This window comes from Citrus clementina, unplaced genomic scaffold (genome assembly GCF_000493195.1).
Source record: "Citrus clementina cultivar Clemenules unplaced genomic scaffold, Citrus_clementina_v1.0 scaffold_7, whole genome shotgun sequence".
NCBI lineage: Eukaryota > Viridiplantae > Streptophyta > Magnoliopsida > Sapindales > Rutaceae > Citrus > Citrus x clementina.
This window is the reverse complement of record NW_006262075.1, coordinates 10,192,423-10,207,747: the sequence shown is the minus strand read 5'-3', so window position 1 is coordinate 10,207,747 and position 15,325 is coordinate 10,192,423. Positions and strand designations below refer to the sequence as shown.

The following is a 15,325-nucleotide window of genomic DNA, read 5'->3' as shown; positions in this document are numbered from 1 at the left end:
TTTATTTAAATGCAGTAAAAATATTTTTTATTTTTGTTTAAGGGTAAAAATATTATTCATTCCCCATTTTCATTCGCCAATTTTCATTTCGCCTCCTTATGTTAATGAGATTAATATTCCTTATTCTCAAATTTGTTTGTCCCACCTAAAATGTATTCATATTCCTTTATATTTTTAGCAAATAAACACTATCAATAAAATGAGAATCATTGATATTTCCTAATTCAATAAGTAAACATACCATAGTAGACTCTATATTGTAATATATACATACTTTAAATATTAAAAATAATTTGATATGTATAAAAAAAAGCACATCATCAATACAAGATTAAAAAAAAAAAAGTTAGTACAAGATAAGAATTTTTTTCTTAATCTTTTGTGTCTTTTGAACTACATTTTGTGCTATATTTCAGTATCCATTGCATTAGTAATGTCAAAACATTTGCTCTAAATTAACACATAGGTACCAAAAAAAAAAATCTTGTCTTGTATTGAAATTTTTTATTTTCTAATAATGATATTCTATCTTTGTGTTTTTTTTATTATTATTTACATATACAGTTGTAATTAAAAAAAGAAAAGAAAAGAAAAGAAAAGCATATTCCTCAAGTAAATGACTTGGTTTATTAGGCCGAATTGGCTTTAACCCACAATAGGCTTCATTAAGATCCAAGTATGATATTTCTCTGGGTTCTCCTGGTCGTTTTTGGTATTCCGAAATCAGAACATATCTTTTCTGGAAGGATTAGCTTTGATTTTGAGTGGCAGCTGCAGCCTGTAGATATGAATATGAATATGAAAAAGTGTGTCAGTCACTGTAACATAATTGCCGCACGCCACATCAAATAATTTTCTTTATAAAATTGACCGTGAAAAATTCTGCACCTGCGGGGTATGTTTTGGCGCACGGGTTTGGGCTGTGCGAATTTAGTTGCATCGGGGCACACATGGACATGCACACGTTGGTTCAATTGGATTAGCTTTGGGTGGCTAAAATGCCTTAATTAATAATAAATATTATTATTATTTGTGATTTTTATTATTATAAAAATGATTAATAATAATAATATTTTAATTATTGTGATTATTTATTCAAAAATTATAATTATTAATAATTATTGTTAATAATATATTAGTATATTAATTAATAGTAATAATTATATTAATTAGTTAATAATAATAGATGAATTAATTATAATAACGATATTAGTAATTATTATAATAGAATATTAATTTAATTAATAAATATTAATAATAATAGATTAATTATTGTGATTATTTATTCAAAAATTATAATTATTAATAAATATTGTTAAAAATATATTAATATATTAATTAATAGTAATGATTATATTAATTATTTAATAAAAAATATAATTAATTATAATAATATTAATAATTATTATAATAGTATCTTAATTAATTATAATAATAATATATTAATTATTGTGATTATTTATTTGAAAATTATAGTTATTAATAATTATTGTTAATAATATATTAGTATATTAATTAGTAGTAATAATTATATTAATTAGTTAATAAAAATATATGAATTAATTATAATAATATTATTAGTATTTATTATAATATATTAATTATTGTAATTATTTATTCAAAAATTATAATTATTAATAATTATTTTTATTAATATATTAATTGATTATAAATTAGGACAAAGTGGACATTTTTAATTTTGGGGAGGCAAAGTGATCAATCCTAAGAATGAGAGACTCATCCCCAAGCCTATCATGGGAATGAATCTCTCATTCCTCATTCCCAAATTGTGTTGACTCCCATGATTCCGATTGCAATCTTAATTCCCAACTCTAATTTGTGAAGTAAACGTTGTTAATAATTTCAATTTCGAATTCTGATTCTCTAATCTGGTAAGTAAGCCCAACATTGGTTTATTGATCATAATGGTCGATTGAGATGTTTTAACATCATAGTTTTAGGATCATAATATGATGCTATACAGTATTGATTTTGACCATAATGTTACTAATTCTGTTTTTCTGAATTTTTCTAAGGATGTGACATCTCGAACAAATTTTCTATGAGGATGTGACATCTCGATCAAAATCTCCATCAATGTCTTGTAACATAATTTAGATCATATATAGTAAAAAATAGATAGCGACGTAAATGAAAAATTAACAATTATATTAATAACTACAATAAAAACTAATGATGAACAAGTAAAGCATAAACAAATTATACTTCGTAGAAGTTGTAATCAAAATTGTTCAAGCAATTTTTTGGTAGTATGTCTCTGTCATAGGAGAACTTTTTTTTTTTTTTAATGGAAACCACCATGGGATGGGAGTTAGGCAGGATTCACTTATATGTAAATTAAATAAACTAAAAGAAAATATATTTGGAGGGAGACATAGACTAAAATCTCCAAGTCAAAAAATAAACACAACCAACAAAAACAAAATAAATAATAAAAATAATTAAAAAATAAATAATAAATTACAGAGAACAAATTAAGGAAAAGCCTAACAAAAGAAACCATAAAAGGTAAGCAAATGTCTAGAGCGCTGGTTATGTACTTGCAACCAGCGACTAATGTGAAGCCCTTCTTCAAACCATAGGAGGACTTGAGAAGGAGAAGAGTACTAAAGTTAATTATTTTCATCTTTATTTTTTATTCAATTTTAATGGAATGACCCCTTAATTGTATAAATTATAAAAGATCTCTCACCTAATATAATTTATCAGATAATGAGATGTTTATGTTATTATCACATTTCTTTTTCAATCAATATATTCAAATGAATCCTAATTTTAGGATGACTGAGCCAATCTCAACTGAAAAATCAATTTGTATTTTGATGATTGATAGGGAGAACTAAAATTACTAATATAATTACTCAAATTTAATTGTGGTCCTGAAAGAACATTGTTTCAAAGGACCACAAAAGAGTCAGCAAAACAAAAATTTTGCCTTTGTCATTAATCAAAACTGAAGGGGAGGCTCTTGTGGGATGCCTAAATGATGCATTAATAACTCCAAACAAGTTGAAAGATATATACTTTGGTTTTTATTTTTTCAATTAATGACATAGGTGACAATCGAAGATTCGTACTGCTTTGTTTTGTGGATTAATTAATATCTTGTTAATGACATGAAAGTGATTGCGCCAAGCTAAAGTTCAATAAATATGAAAAGAAGGACCACCTTAAGGTTATGGACCGCTTAGCCTGCGTATTTAAAATATATGGTAGATTGGAAATTGAAATCTATTTATTCAATATGCTGATGAAACCTATGAATATAATACCCTTATATCTTTAAGGAAATAATAATAATAATAGAGATAGAAGTTCTGTTTATTTAAATTGGTGATATCATAAGATCGAGATTTCACTTGATTAGATGTTAACAAGACTTAGACAACCGGTTAAATTAAACAAATGGAACATAATTAATATTCTATGGTCTAGGAGGATTTCTAGCAAGCGAAACACTTAATTAAGAGTAGTGATATTTAAACCCTTCAAAAAATATCACTAATCCCTATTAACCAATTAACCCCATCCAAAATTTTAAAAAAAAAATTCTCTTTCAATGTACTCCATATAATCCCCAATTTATCCTTGTTATTAGTTTTCACACACTTCACCGATTTAACTCCAAAGCTCGCTCATTAATTATAATCTAATCCAAGCATAATTGAGTATTTCTTTAACCGCGTGGTGTTAATAGCCGTACATTGTCGGCTTGGTGTAATATTTGTCTATTTTAGTTTCTTTTTTTTTTTAGACTGATTAATCATCAGATTACTGCATTACACAGATATTTACAACAACTGCTTATTGTAGCAGAGGTATTACACTGATATTTACAATCAGATATACATGATTGGGACTTACATTATTACAATGAATTCTATGAAGTACATGCCCAATACAAATAACCCCTCACAAGAGAGGATGTCCATACTCCACTTGCATTTCGCATGGGAGAAGGATATAAAGAACATTTAGCCCCCACAATGCTTTTGTGGGGGCTAGAACCGCTGCCCTCACAATGCTTGTGAGGGCAGCAGCCCACCACTTCGGCCAAGGCCGAAGTGGCGTCTATTTTAGTTTCAAGCAACCGAAGTGGCACTTACTTTTTATGGTTGCAACAATGGCTGAACCGTTAACCTTTACAAATGTGATTACACCATTGCTACCAATTGCTAAAGATCTACAAGCTAAGGGATTGGAAGTTTGTAAGAAGGAAAGACTGAAAAAGAGATATATCCATTTTAATAATTTTATCTAAGGAAAATATAGGAATTAAAATAAAATTAATTGTTACCACTTCTTAATTAATTGAGGGCACCTACCTTATCACAATAATTTGAGTGGCGTGAAGGTGTAGGAGGAGCTCAAACCTAAGCTCAAACGAAGAGGCTGTTAATGGCCCAAAAGTCCTAAATCACAGGCCGTCCAATGGGGATCCATCCAAAAGGCCAATACCTTTGGCGATCTTGATTATTCATTCAGAGGACCCAATATTTCCCGCCCGCATCTTTTGTAATCTCATAACACCCCCCATCCCCAACAATTTTATATTTTATGGGTATTTGGGTAATTAATTTACGTTAAAGCGTTTGTTGTTTGTCTAAAATTCTTTTTAATTTAACTTCAATTATAGATTTATTTATTTTTAAATAATAAAATGACAAAATGTTGACAAAAGTGATTTTTATATATTAGGTCCACTTTACATATCAGTAATTAAATGTGTTAACTGATCGTGGTTTAACATTGTTTTTGTCGGTATTTTATTTAATTTATTTTTTTATTTGAATATCAGTACTTAAAAAAATATACAAAAGTTCTCAGTAGAATATTACTTTTAAAATCATCCCAAAGACCATCAGCATATTTTAATTATCTCATTCAATTCTTCAAATTTAATCAAATTCACCAATCATTATATACACTAATATGTTCACAAACATACATAATTGAGAGATTGTTACTTCAATTACAACAATCGTTTTTAGTTAATTTCTAGAACCCAACCCAACGCTGATTGGTTAATATGTAAGCTTATTGACATTTTTAGTGTGTATTTCTAAGCACGCCACCTGTAAAGTATTGGATAATACATTCTGTCTAGTAGCCGCCACAAATGATCATTTTCTACTCTCTTGATATATTCGTTTCACTAGAAACCAATTTTTGCAAACATATGTAATGCCGGGAACCATGATATAATCGAATAATCCTGTCATTTTATGTACCATATCCATCTATTTGTCCTTTTATTGTGACAGTACATAGCGCATCACTAAAACTTTATAAATACATCAGCATGTTGATGTAACCCTCCGTGGTCCATAATCAAGAGAAGAATTAAACCTTGTTAATTTAGTGATCAGGTAAAATAATTTAATTTTAAATTAAATCAAAATTATGGGATCCTTGTCAGTTCCCAAGCTTCCTGTTGTGAACCTGTCCAAGGAAAATTTCAAGCCTGGAGCAAGTTCTTGGTTAGGCACAAGCAGGAAAGTTAGAGAAGCACTCGAGGAGTTCGGATGCTTTGTGGCACTATATGATGAAGTTTCTTTAGAACTTCACAATGCAATTTTTTCTGCGGCCGAAGAGTTGTTTAATCTGCCAATAGAGATCAAAGAAAAGAATGTTTCCGAAAAGCCATATTACGGCTATCTCGGAAACAACCCCTTAGTCCCAGCAATCTACGAAGGCATGGGCGTCGATTATGCAAATACCATTGAAGGAACTCAAAATTTCACCAATCTCATTTGGCCTGAAGGGAATGAAAATTTCTGGTATGTGTATTTTCATTACGCAACATTTATAGCTAGCCTATTATACTTCAACTTAATTTTAAAATCATAACTATTGTTACCAATAGTGGCGCGCGTGTAGATTAAAAGAAACAGCACTTAAATCCCAAATTAATCGTGCCTTTACTATTGATCACTTTGTGCTTAATGCTCTGTAGTAAAACTGTGGTGTCATACTCAAGGCTTGTGTCGGAATTGGAGCAAATGGTTAAGAGAATGGTATTTGAAAGCTATGGCGTGGACAAGTACTATGACTCCGTCCTTGAATCGAGCACTTACCTACTTAGAATCATGAAATATAGATGTCCTGAGACGAACGAAAAGAATTTGGGTTGTGATGTTCATACAGATAAGAGTTTTATAACAGTACTTCATCAAAATGAAGTTAATGGTTTGGAAATAAGAACAAAAGATGGTTGCTGGATTGGCTTTGATGATCCCACACCTTCATCTTTTATAGTCCTGGCAGGCGACGCATTCTTGGTAGGTTAACTTTTCTTCATATATATATTGTTTTAGGAAGAAGAAGACAGTTACGTCCTTACTTATTTAGTCTTGTTTCTCATTTTTATCACTTAAGATCCTAATTTTTTAAATCACTCATTAACTTCATGATGTTCAAATTGTAGCACAATAAAAAAATAAAAAATAAAAAAACTTTAAAATTAAGGAGGCCATACTACTCATCTTATAGAAACTGAGGTGGCTAAAACGTAAAATTATCTAAGAAATTATTTAAATTTCGAATAGGTCCCTTAACTTTCCTGAATCTTTTTTATTTAAGGGCCCAAGGCTACAACACAGTACTCCTTAGGCTTTTTGGAGGTTCTTCTCTTCTTGAAACCTTCCAATCAGTATAATGTGATATGTTTATAAAAATTAGATCGGAGTTTTTATGATTAAAAATTTCATTTATCTTTCAGAATAAAGTTGTGGATTATTGAAAGTATACGGCAATGATGTAATAAGTAATTAATTAAGAACCCTATACACAGGAGTTGTGCTATAAGTAATTATTATGTAATTGATTTTTAAATTGTGTATACTGCGTTGATGTAAAGTGAATTAGATCAGACTCGAATGGTAAGAATGAGAAATATTAAGGAGCTAAGTGTCAATCTTTCAATTTTTTTAAAAAGTAATATTAGTAAATCAACTTGTCAAATTAAACACATAGCTTATTAAATTGCATGCGTTTTCTGAATAATCAGGCGTGGAGCAACAGCAGGATACATTCTCCAGTGCATAGAGTGATTCTGAATGGGATCAAGCAGGCAAGATACTCACTTGGACTGTTTACATTCAACGATGGAATAATACAAATTCCGGAAGAGTTGGTTGACGATGAACATCCCTTGAAATTTAAGTCGTTCGAACACTTTGGATTGCTTCGTTATTATTTAACAGAAGAAGGTCAAAAGGCTGAGTGCACTGCCAAAGCCTACTGCAGTGTTTGAACATCTCTGCTCGACTAGAACAGTACTGTTTAGAGTATATGCATTAATTATCTATTTTGGGTCAATTACTTTCCTTAATTTGTGTGTGCACGGCAATGTAAAGGCCTTTACACTGCCATATAAGCGATCTATTTTATTGTAAAGGTGTGCGTCTGCATTTAAGCAGAACTATATATATATATATATATATATGAAATGCCCTACCTTTGAGTGCGGTTTGAACTATTGATTTACATAATTAGAAGTAACCAATTAGGTTTACAACGAAACCTAAAAATTGATCACTGATCCAATTTGAGTACCTCTACAGGATAGATCTCAACAGAAAACTGAAGAATATATATATATATATATATATTTCGTACGTGTCATTTTGAGCAATTTGAATTTCTTTTAAATCTTTTGATGATCATGCTTAGTTTTATATCTTTTGATATCATGGCCAAAGTGTTACTTTGAATCTTGAAATCATTTATTTATAAACAATTAAGAAAGTTTATTTCCTTCCAAAGGAGTTGCGCTATATAGGGCCCTGAACAAAATGGTTAGATAAAGAGATCAAACGAAATAGATTAACTTTGAACACGTTTATGGTAAGAGTTTAACTATTGGCAGCTCTCAGTTCTCCTTATAAAACCTCTCTCCGGTTACGATTATATTAAAAGACAAAATAAATGTAAGTATATCCTTATGTTTCTTTCTCTAACTCTTTATACCTATACAACTGCACCAAAATCTCTTACATTTTTTGTCTCTTTACAAACACTTTTGCATTTTAAACTTTTTTTTAATCAAAAAAAAATTCAATAATAACTATTTGAGTCCATTTTTAATTCTACTTAATTAAGAAACACACACATAATATATATGATTTTTTTGTAGTTAAATATATATGATTTGATCATTTAGAAATTTGTAAAAAGAAAATCTGCAATAAGAGTCGTTACGAAGAAACTGAATTTTTTTCTTTTTGAATCGGAAAAGAAACTAAAAAAATGAAAAGGGTCTATTGGGAAATAAAGTAAGTTTTCACAAAAAAAAAAAAAAAGTTTGAAAAGAAAATTACGGGGATGCTAATAGTCCCACTCTTATGGTAAAGCAATGCTAAAAAATGATTAATTTTCCGAAATAGAAAGCCAGCCACGACACAATTAGGAGAAAAAATCGTTAGTTGAGGATGCACGGAAGTTTTCAATGTACAATAAGATTATATTTGGCCAGTAGATTAAGAAATATATTTGAAAAATAGAAGCACTTATAAATACGTGTGCATGATCATAAGTTTTTGCAGCCAAGTGAGAACATATCAAATACATGGCAACTGTTGTGCTTGTTCCAAGGGTCTAGCTTAATAGTTTTTAAGCAGCTTTCTTTAACTAGTCACTTATATCTAAATTCTAAAAAAAAAAAAGGAAATTAAAAATTTAATTTAAACTTTACTCGTCCGTATCTTAAGATCAAAAAATGAAACAAAAATAAACGCTTATTGATTATTATGGAAAGCTTTTTGGTTGCATGAGAATTAATAAAAAAAACAACTCCAATAAAAATACGGCTCCATAATAATAATAATAATAATAATAATAATAATAATAATAATAATTCAAAATTGTATGTGTTAAGCCCGAAGACTTGGCTTATATTATATGCAATCTGAAAAAAAAAATGATATAATTACCTAGGTACTGTTTTGTTATAAAATGTTGTTGCCCCATGAATTTTTTTTCATTTTTTCTCCCGCTAGTATCAACTGGACACGTCTAAATACAATGCGTCACATAATGCATAATACTAATATAGTGCTCATCGTTCAAGTCTCCTTCAGATAACATTTCTTTGAATTTCTTTTATTTTTCTTATCCAGTGTTGATGTCAATTTGAATTAATTTATTAATAGAGTACTTAGCAACTTGATAAAAAAATTATAATGTTAGAAAAGGATTTGAAATGGTCCTCGGAGATATTATTAGGACATCAAGAATTCACCATTTGTAAGTACAATTATTGAAATGAAAACCTCCTCAATGAACAATCAGACATGTCAGGTAAGTTCAAATTTTATTCGACTGGATCCACATCAATCTTGTATTGTTATTAAATTGCAGGTTGGTATTCTACCTTGACAAATCAATTTTGCTTTATAAAGGAAAATAGAGAATCTGAATTTAAATCCATTCCTGATACAAGCTCCCATGAATTTTTGAAGATTTTACACCAAATGTGATTTTAATTATATTAGCATTTGGTTAAAATTTATTAAATTAATCCTAAAATAAAATATAAATTAATATAAATCTTTTGTTATTATTTTTTATTTTCATTAACATCTCAAAAATTGTTGCAAAGATATTGTAAAAGTCAAGAAAATAATGGGCACGATTAATGTAACATAATTAACAATAGCAGAATCTTGAGATTTTTTTTAAAATATGGGGAGTAAACGAGTAATTAAATCAAAATGTAGGTACTAAATGAGCATTTATTCTTTGCTAAGTAACCAACTTCAAAATTGTACCCTAAACAACATTTAAATTTAAATATAGGGAATAAAAAGTCATTGATTAATACTGCAAATTAATTTAGCTTTGTTGTATCTTCGAAAGTCGAGAAACGTTAATGTAGAATATATGTTAATTAAGCTCAAACAACGGGATGATGATGTTTAAGATTTTTTTTTAAAAAAAAAAAGACTTGATTTTGTATTAATTCCGTCTACAAACACCTTAGGTTTTGATTTTATAATCCGAATAATCTTTTTGTCCCCATAAATTATTGTCCTGTCTCCAATATCAAACCAGTTAGTGAAATTTCATTGTCACCAGCAAAGAAAATTAAATAAAATCAGATCATTTGTTTGTCCCATTCAAGCTCAAAGCATCCACGAAACTACATAAATGGCTGAAGCTCTTGAATGTTAAAGCAATACTGCAGAAACCAACTTTTTTCATTACTAATCATTAAACACAGAGATAGAAGAAATGGGATCTTAAACTCCCATAAAGCTTCCGATAATCGATTTCTCCAAGCCAAACCTGAAACCAGGGACTCCTGAGTGGGATTCAGTGAAATCCCACGTCAGGAAAGCCTTGGAAGAATATGGTTGTTTTGAGGCTTTGTTCAATAAAGTTCCAGAAGAAATTCTGAAAGCAGTTTTTGGTGCATTGGAAGAGCTTTTCGACCTTCCTTTGCGAACCAAAATGCGAAACATTTCCAAGAAGCCATTCCATGGCTATGTTGGGCAATACCCTCAAGTGCCCTTATACGAAAGCATGGGCATTGATGATGCAAATGTTAAAGAGAAAGTTGAAAGCATGACTAATATTCTGTGGCCAGAAGGAAACAAGAGTTTTTGGTACACAACTTAGGCTTTCATCTCCAAATATTAGAATTATCTCTCTGTTTTTTTCTTTTTAAATTGTATAACAATTTACTGATATTTAGATTAAAATATCTATAAGAATCTTGCCTGAATAACTCTGTTATGATGCAAGTCGGATACTTAGTCTTAGAGTGAGCGGAACGTGTCTTCAAATAATTAAGAGAATATCTTTCATCACATAAGAGAACAGAAGAATAGTAGACACATTGGAGTTAATATTAACTTCGCCTTTTTTTCTGATAAGTGTTGTACATGTTAGTCAATTATGCTTTTACTTCAGCTGAAAAAGCATTAACGATCTTTTTATCCAATCTATATTTTTGCAGCAAAACTATACAATCCTTCTCAGAGCAAGTATCAGAATTAGATCAAACAATCAGGAGGATGATTTTGGAGAGCTTGGGACTGGAGAAGTACATGGATGAACACATGAACTCAACAAGTTACCTCCTCAGGGTTATGAAATATAAAGGCCCTGAAACCACCGAGAAAAAACTTGGCCTGAATTCCCACACTGACAAGAACATAGTGACCATTTTGTATCAAAATCAAGTTGAAGGCTTAGAGCTGCAGACCAAAAATGGCGAATGGATCAACATCAAACCCTCATCACCTCACTCTTTCATTGCAATGATCGGGGATTCTCTCTACGTAAGCTTCTTGTTTCCTAGCTAACATTTGAGTCACAACAAAATTATTTGATCAAGTTATATCGGAATCCACTGAATTGTTGTGTGTATATACTAGGAAGATTGACACTCCTTAACCTCTATCAATTTTCATAACACTCCCTGTAATCTCGTTGGTGTCAATATTTTAACAAACAAGTAGTATAAATTGCTGGCTGGGAAGTCTGAGACGAGTCTTTTTTGAAATTATTGACATAATGGGTAACGGATTATTATGAGTACTATTGAGGGTAAATGGTAAAAAAAAAATAATAATAATATCATACACGTTGTAGAATTTGGATCCAATTCTGAGAGCTAAAGAGGTATTTGGTACCATTACCAATTTTAATTTATTGTTTTTCGTTTTGCAAGAAGGGATACTCGTAAAACTTGTTTGGTTGGCTCATTTTTAAGAAACAAACACAGTAACAAGAAACGAATCTTTCTCATTTTTCGGGATTTTTTTTTTCACTTTAGGGACCCTCATATTTGATTTTGCATTATTATAATAGCTGGTGAGGGGCTAACGACATGCATTTACATTTATATTTAATAAATGATGTGATAAATTTTATATTATATCGACAGTGAACGAATCCCATAGAAAATAAATACATAAATATTTTAGTAAATAATAAATCACGGTCTCACGTTCACTTGATATATTTTGCAAATTATTTAATTAGGTATAATTTAGGTATACTACATTATAAATAATACATCATAATATAATAATTTAAAATTTTTTAATTGTATAATTCCATAAATAAAGATTATTATATAATATAATGCTATTATTTATTAGCGCGCAAAATTTATTTAATTAAGCAAAAATAATAAAAGGCCATTTAATCAAATAAAAAAACATTATTTCAAACTAACAAAAATATAATGTATACGATTGAAATAAAATTTTAAATAGTTCTCTTACTTTCTTTTATTGTCTCCATATTTCCAAAAAAACAACTAATTTTTTTTTCATTTTTAGATACTATTTTCAAAACAAAACTATCAAATGCAATTTTCATTTTTACTAAAAACTAATGATTATCATATTATAAAAAAATAGAAAAACATCATTTGAAAAACAATACCAAACACACACTTGGTCACTTTTTCATAATCTTCACCCCGTATAGTATATGGTTAAAAATGGATTGCACCTCTCCTAAAATGACAATTTTCAAAATATTCTCGAAACTATTGTAAACCTCAAATACCTCTATTTTTGTTAAGAAGGCAAAAAAAAATTTTCATCAACCCACCCTCATTTTTTCTTTATTTTTTGAACAAAAATGACGATAAGTTGAAATTTATAATAGTTTGGAGGTATTATAAAGATTGTCATTTCACAAGGAGGGTGTTTGAAATTTGCTTTATAATATAATCAGAAGGCATGGAAAAATTTTAATTTAATGCTATATTGAAAATTGTATGTGTTATTTTGTAGGCATGGACAAATGGTCAATTGTACTCACCCTACCATCGTGTGATGATGACTGGAATTGAGACAAGGTACTCAACAGGATTCTTTTCGATCCCAAAAGCAGGCTACAAAATAGAAGCTCCAGAGGAGCTAGTAGATGAAGAACACCCCTTGCTTTTTAAGCCTTTTGATCACTTCGAGTTTCTTGAATTCTATTACACTGAAGCTGGCCAGAGAGCCGAGTCTGCATTGAAAACTTACTGCGGAGTCTAAAATTTGCAATGTATGATTAGTAGCTAATGCTTGATATTGTGCAACCATTGTGCTTTGGTGTAAAATAATTATAAGCTTGTAATAAGTGTTTGCTTTTTCTTTTTGGTTCAATAAATAGGTTGTAAAATTCTAAGTATCATAACATTTCATGAAAATTAAACAAATTCTTCAAATTTAGTGTTTCCATCAGATAGCAATCCCAATAAACATAAAATTTATAATTATTAACCATATCAGTGGTTCAATTTTCGAACACTTTTATTTGATTGTTCACCTAAATTTTACTAATTCATTTCAAACTCTAACAAAAGAAAGCGCTTTGTTGAAGTGTTTTGCTTTCATGCGAAGATATTCACTCCAACTAATGGACCGATAGAGAGGCGGCTGACTTGGGCCAACTAGATTTTCAAGAGGAGAGATTTGGAGATCTGATGGTAGCCCATAGAAATAGGCAATGGATAACCTATTCTTTCGGGTTGCGACAGCCCGGTGGAGCACACTCGGGTATAACCCATTTGATAATATGTGTAGCATGTCCCCAACATTGACAACAAGTGCATCCGAAACGGGTGGAACCGTGACCCACCCAGTTCCCTCTCTCAGAACCTGCAACCCACTGACGCTGTTTTGGCAGAGAATAGTGAAAAGGCTTGAGTCGGTATGGGCAGCAAGACCCATAGCCCGATCCGGATCTGGACAAGCCGGGTAGTAGTTAAAATTTAAAGGTGAAGGATGATCTTTGAAATCGCCATTAAGCCCAGCCCATTTGATGTCTTCCCTGGTTGTGCCGAGTGACCTCAGAATTAAACACATCAACCTTTCTGCTAGCTTTTTCATTTCTTTCTTATATTCTTCGACGACGTTACTGCCAAAAAATAAAAAATAAAAAATAAAAAAGTTAATAAAATGCAATAATACAAAATATCAAACCAATCTATAAAATTATGAAAAACCTATTTTAATGGGTCCAACTACCGTGCACATGGTGCATTTTTTTCTAATAAAATAGACTATTTGAAAAGTTGTCCCCAGTAAATTTTTTTTTTTCGGTTACACTTTAGTTACTAATAGAAACTGCAGCAAGGGGTTGCCATCTCTGCGGCCCTGCATGTGTCCATTTTGGACAAATATCATTTTTTTAAATTTATAAGCGCATTGGTGCATGAGCGTACACTTGTGATTAAATTACCAGTGCATGTTATAATCTTGGGGCCAAAGTTGGCAAAAATGGTCAAGTGGTGATCCAACATTTGTGAAACCTTCATACCACATTAGCTTAGAGAAAAATGAAGAAATTCTTGCGAAGCCATAGCCTTCAAAAGCATCAGGTGATCGAGCAACTTTGAGCTTTTGTTCATTGGGTAAAGTGAATAAGCTCCGACTTGTACACATAGCGTTATGAAGAAGAGCTGTGGGGATACCATGATTTATGACTTGAAAAACACCCCAAGTTTTGCATGCATGGCCAATGAGGTTAACGTTAACGGCAGTAGGGCCATCGAGATCGATAACCGGCACGGATTCTGAGGCCAAGGATTGGCCGGCAGGATACTCATCGGGTTCTGTCCATGTGTACAAGTCGGGTAATTCTTTGAGTGAGGTAAAGTCGAGGAGTTTGTGCTGGAGGTTGAGACGTTTGCCTCTAAAAGCATCCGATAGTGTTGAAGACATGATGAGATTGAAAAGATTGTGATTTTGTTTGATGTTATGATCCAAAAATGCTTACTATTATTAGTGCTGGATATATAGTAGTTTCTGTAAGCAAACGTAAGATGATAAGATGAGAAACATGTCATGGTTTTTAGAGTATTTATATAGTGAGAGCGTGTGAGTCTGAAAAAGTAAACTGAGAAAGAAAATTAATAAAATAACAAGGGTATGAAAATTAAGGAATGAGAATGCTATATACAACTGTACTTGCCATGCATATAGGATATTGGGAATGTAAGTGATCTGATTGCATACTTGACAGAATAAGGAAAATCTTCAATGATAAAATTTGATCGTATTTGCGATAAATATATGAAAGACCAATATTCTATATATATCTAGAGAAGGATGATCTAGTGGATATCTACTTTTGGAAACTCATTGTGGCAAGTATATAATCATATTGAAAACTTTGAAGCTTTTCCTACCCTTCCGTTTGAAAAATGAAAAATAGTAAGTCAGTATGTGACCCAGTGTATATCTATTTCAATCTTCGTTAAATGTATAGTTTTAAAATTACAGAAAACAAAATTAATGACAAATTTAGAATTATCCAAAAATAATTTGTGATATAGTGAAGATGCTATTAC

At 30.6% G+C, this 15,325-nt stretch overlaps 3 protein-coding genes across 3 annotated transcripts; 2 read left to right on the top strand and 1 right to left on the bottom strand.

Annotated features, from left to right (window-relative positions):
* Positions 1–5,424: 5,424 nt before the first annotated feature.
* LOC18035995 (2-oxoglutarate-dependent dioxygenase AOP2) lies at positions 5,425–7,276 on the top strand. The gene is made up of 3 exons (XM_024181107.1): positions 5,425–5,801; positions 5,978–6,302; positions 7,031–7,276. Exons 1-3 carry the CDS (start codon positions 5,425–5,427, stop codon positions 7,274–7,276), a joined length of 948 nt encoding a protein of 315 aa, XP_024036875.1.
* A 2,978-nt stretch (positions 7,277–10,254) lies between these two features.
* On the top strand, positions 10,255–13,025 carry LOC18036625 (probable 2-oxoglutarate-dependent dioxygenase AOP1). Its single transcript, XM_006427064.2, is given in 3 exon segments — positions 10,255–10,628; positions 10,982–11,306; positions 12,777–13,025. Coding segments are annotated over 3 exon segments (948 nt in total).
* A 294-nt stretch (positions 13,026–13,319) lies between these two features.
* On the bottom strand, positions 13,320–14,696 carry LOC18036059 (gibberellin 3-beta-dioxygenase 1). The gene is made up of 2 exons (XM_006427063.1): positions 14,215–14,696; positions 13,320–13,890 (listed from the first exon to the last, which is right to left on the bottom strand). Exons 1-2 carry the CDS (start codon positions 14,694–14,696, stop codon positions 13,320–13,322), a joined length of 1,053 nt encoding a protein of 350 aa, XP_006427126.1.
* Between the last annotated feature and the right edge of the window lie 629 nt (positions 14,697–15,325).

Excerpts from the sequence above, each read along its gene's own strand:
- LOC18036059 (XM_006427063.1), bottom strand. The coding sequence starts at position 14,696 with ATGTCTTCAACACTATCGGATGCTTTTAGAGGCAAACGTCTCAACCTC. Across the intron at positions 13,891-14,214 it reads CAAGATTATAACATGCACTG|TAACGTCGTCGAAGAATATA; the intron begins GTAATTTAATCA and ends ATTTTTTGGCAG.
- LOC18035995 (XM_024181107.1), top strand. The coding sequence starts at position 5,425 with ATGGGATCCTTGTCAGTTCCCAAGCTTCCTGTTGTGAACCTGTCCAAG. Across the intron at positions 5,802-5,977 it reads GAAGGGAATGAAAATTTCTG|TAAAACTGTGGTGTCATACT; the intron begins GTATGTGTATTT and ends AATGCTCTGTAG. Across the intron at positions 6,303-7,030 it reads TGGCAGGCGACGCATTCTTG|GCGTGGAGCAACAGCAGGAT; the intron begins GTAGGTTAACTT and ends CTGAATAATCAG.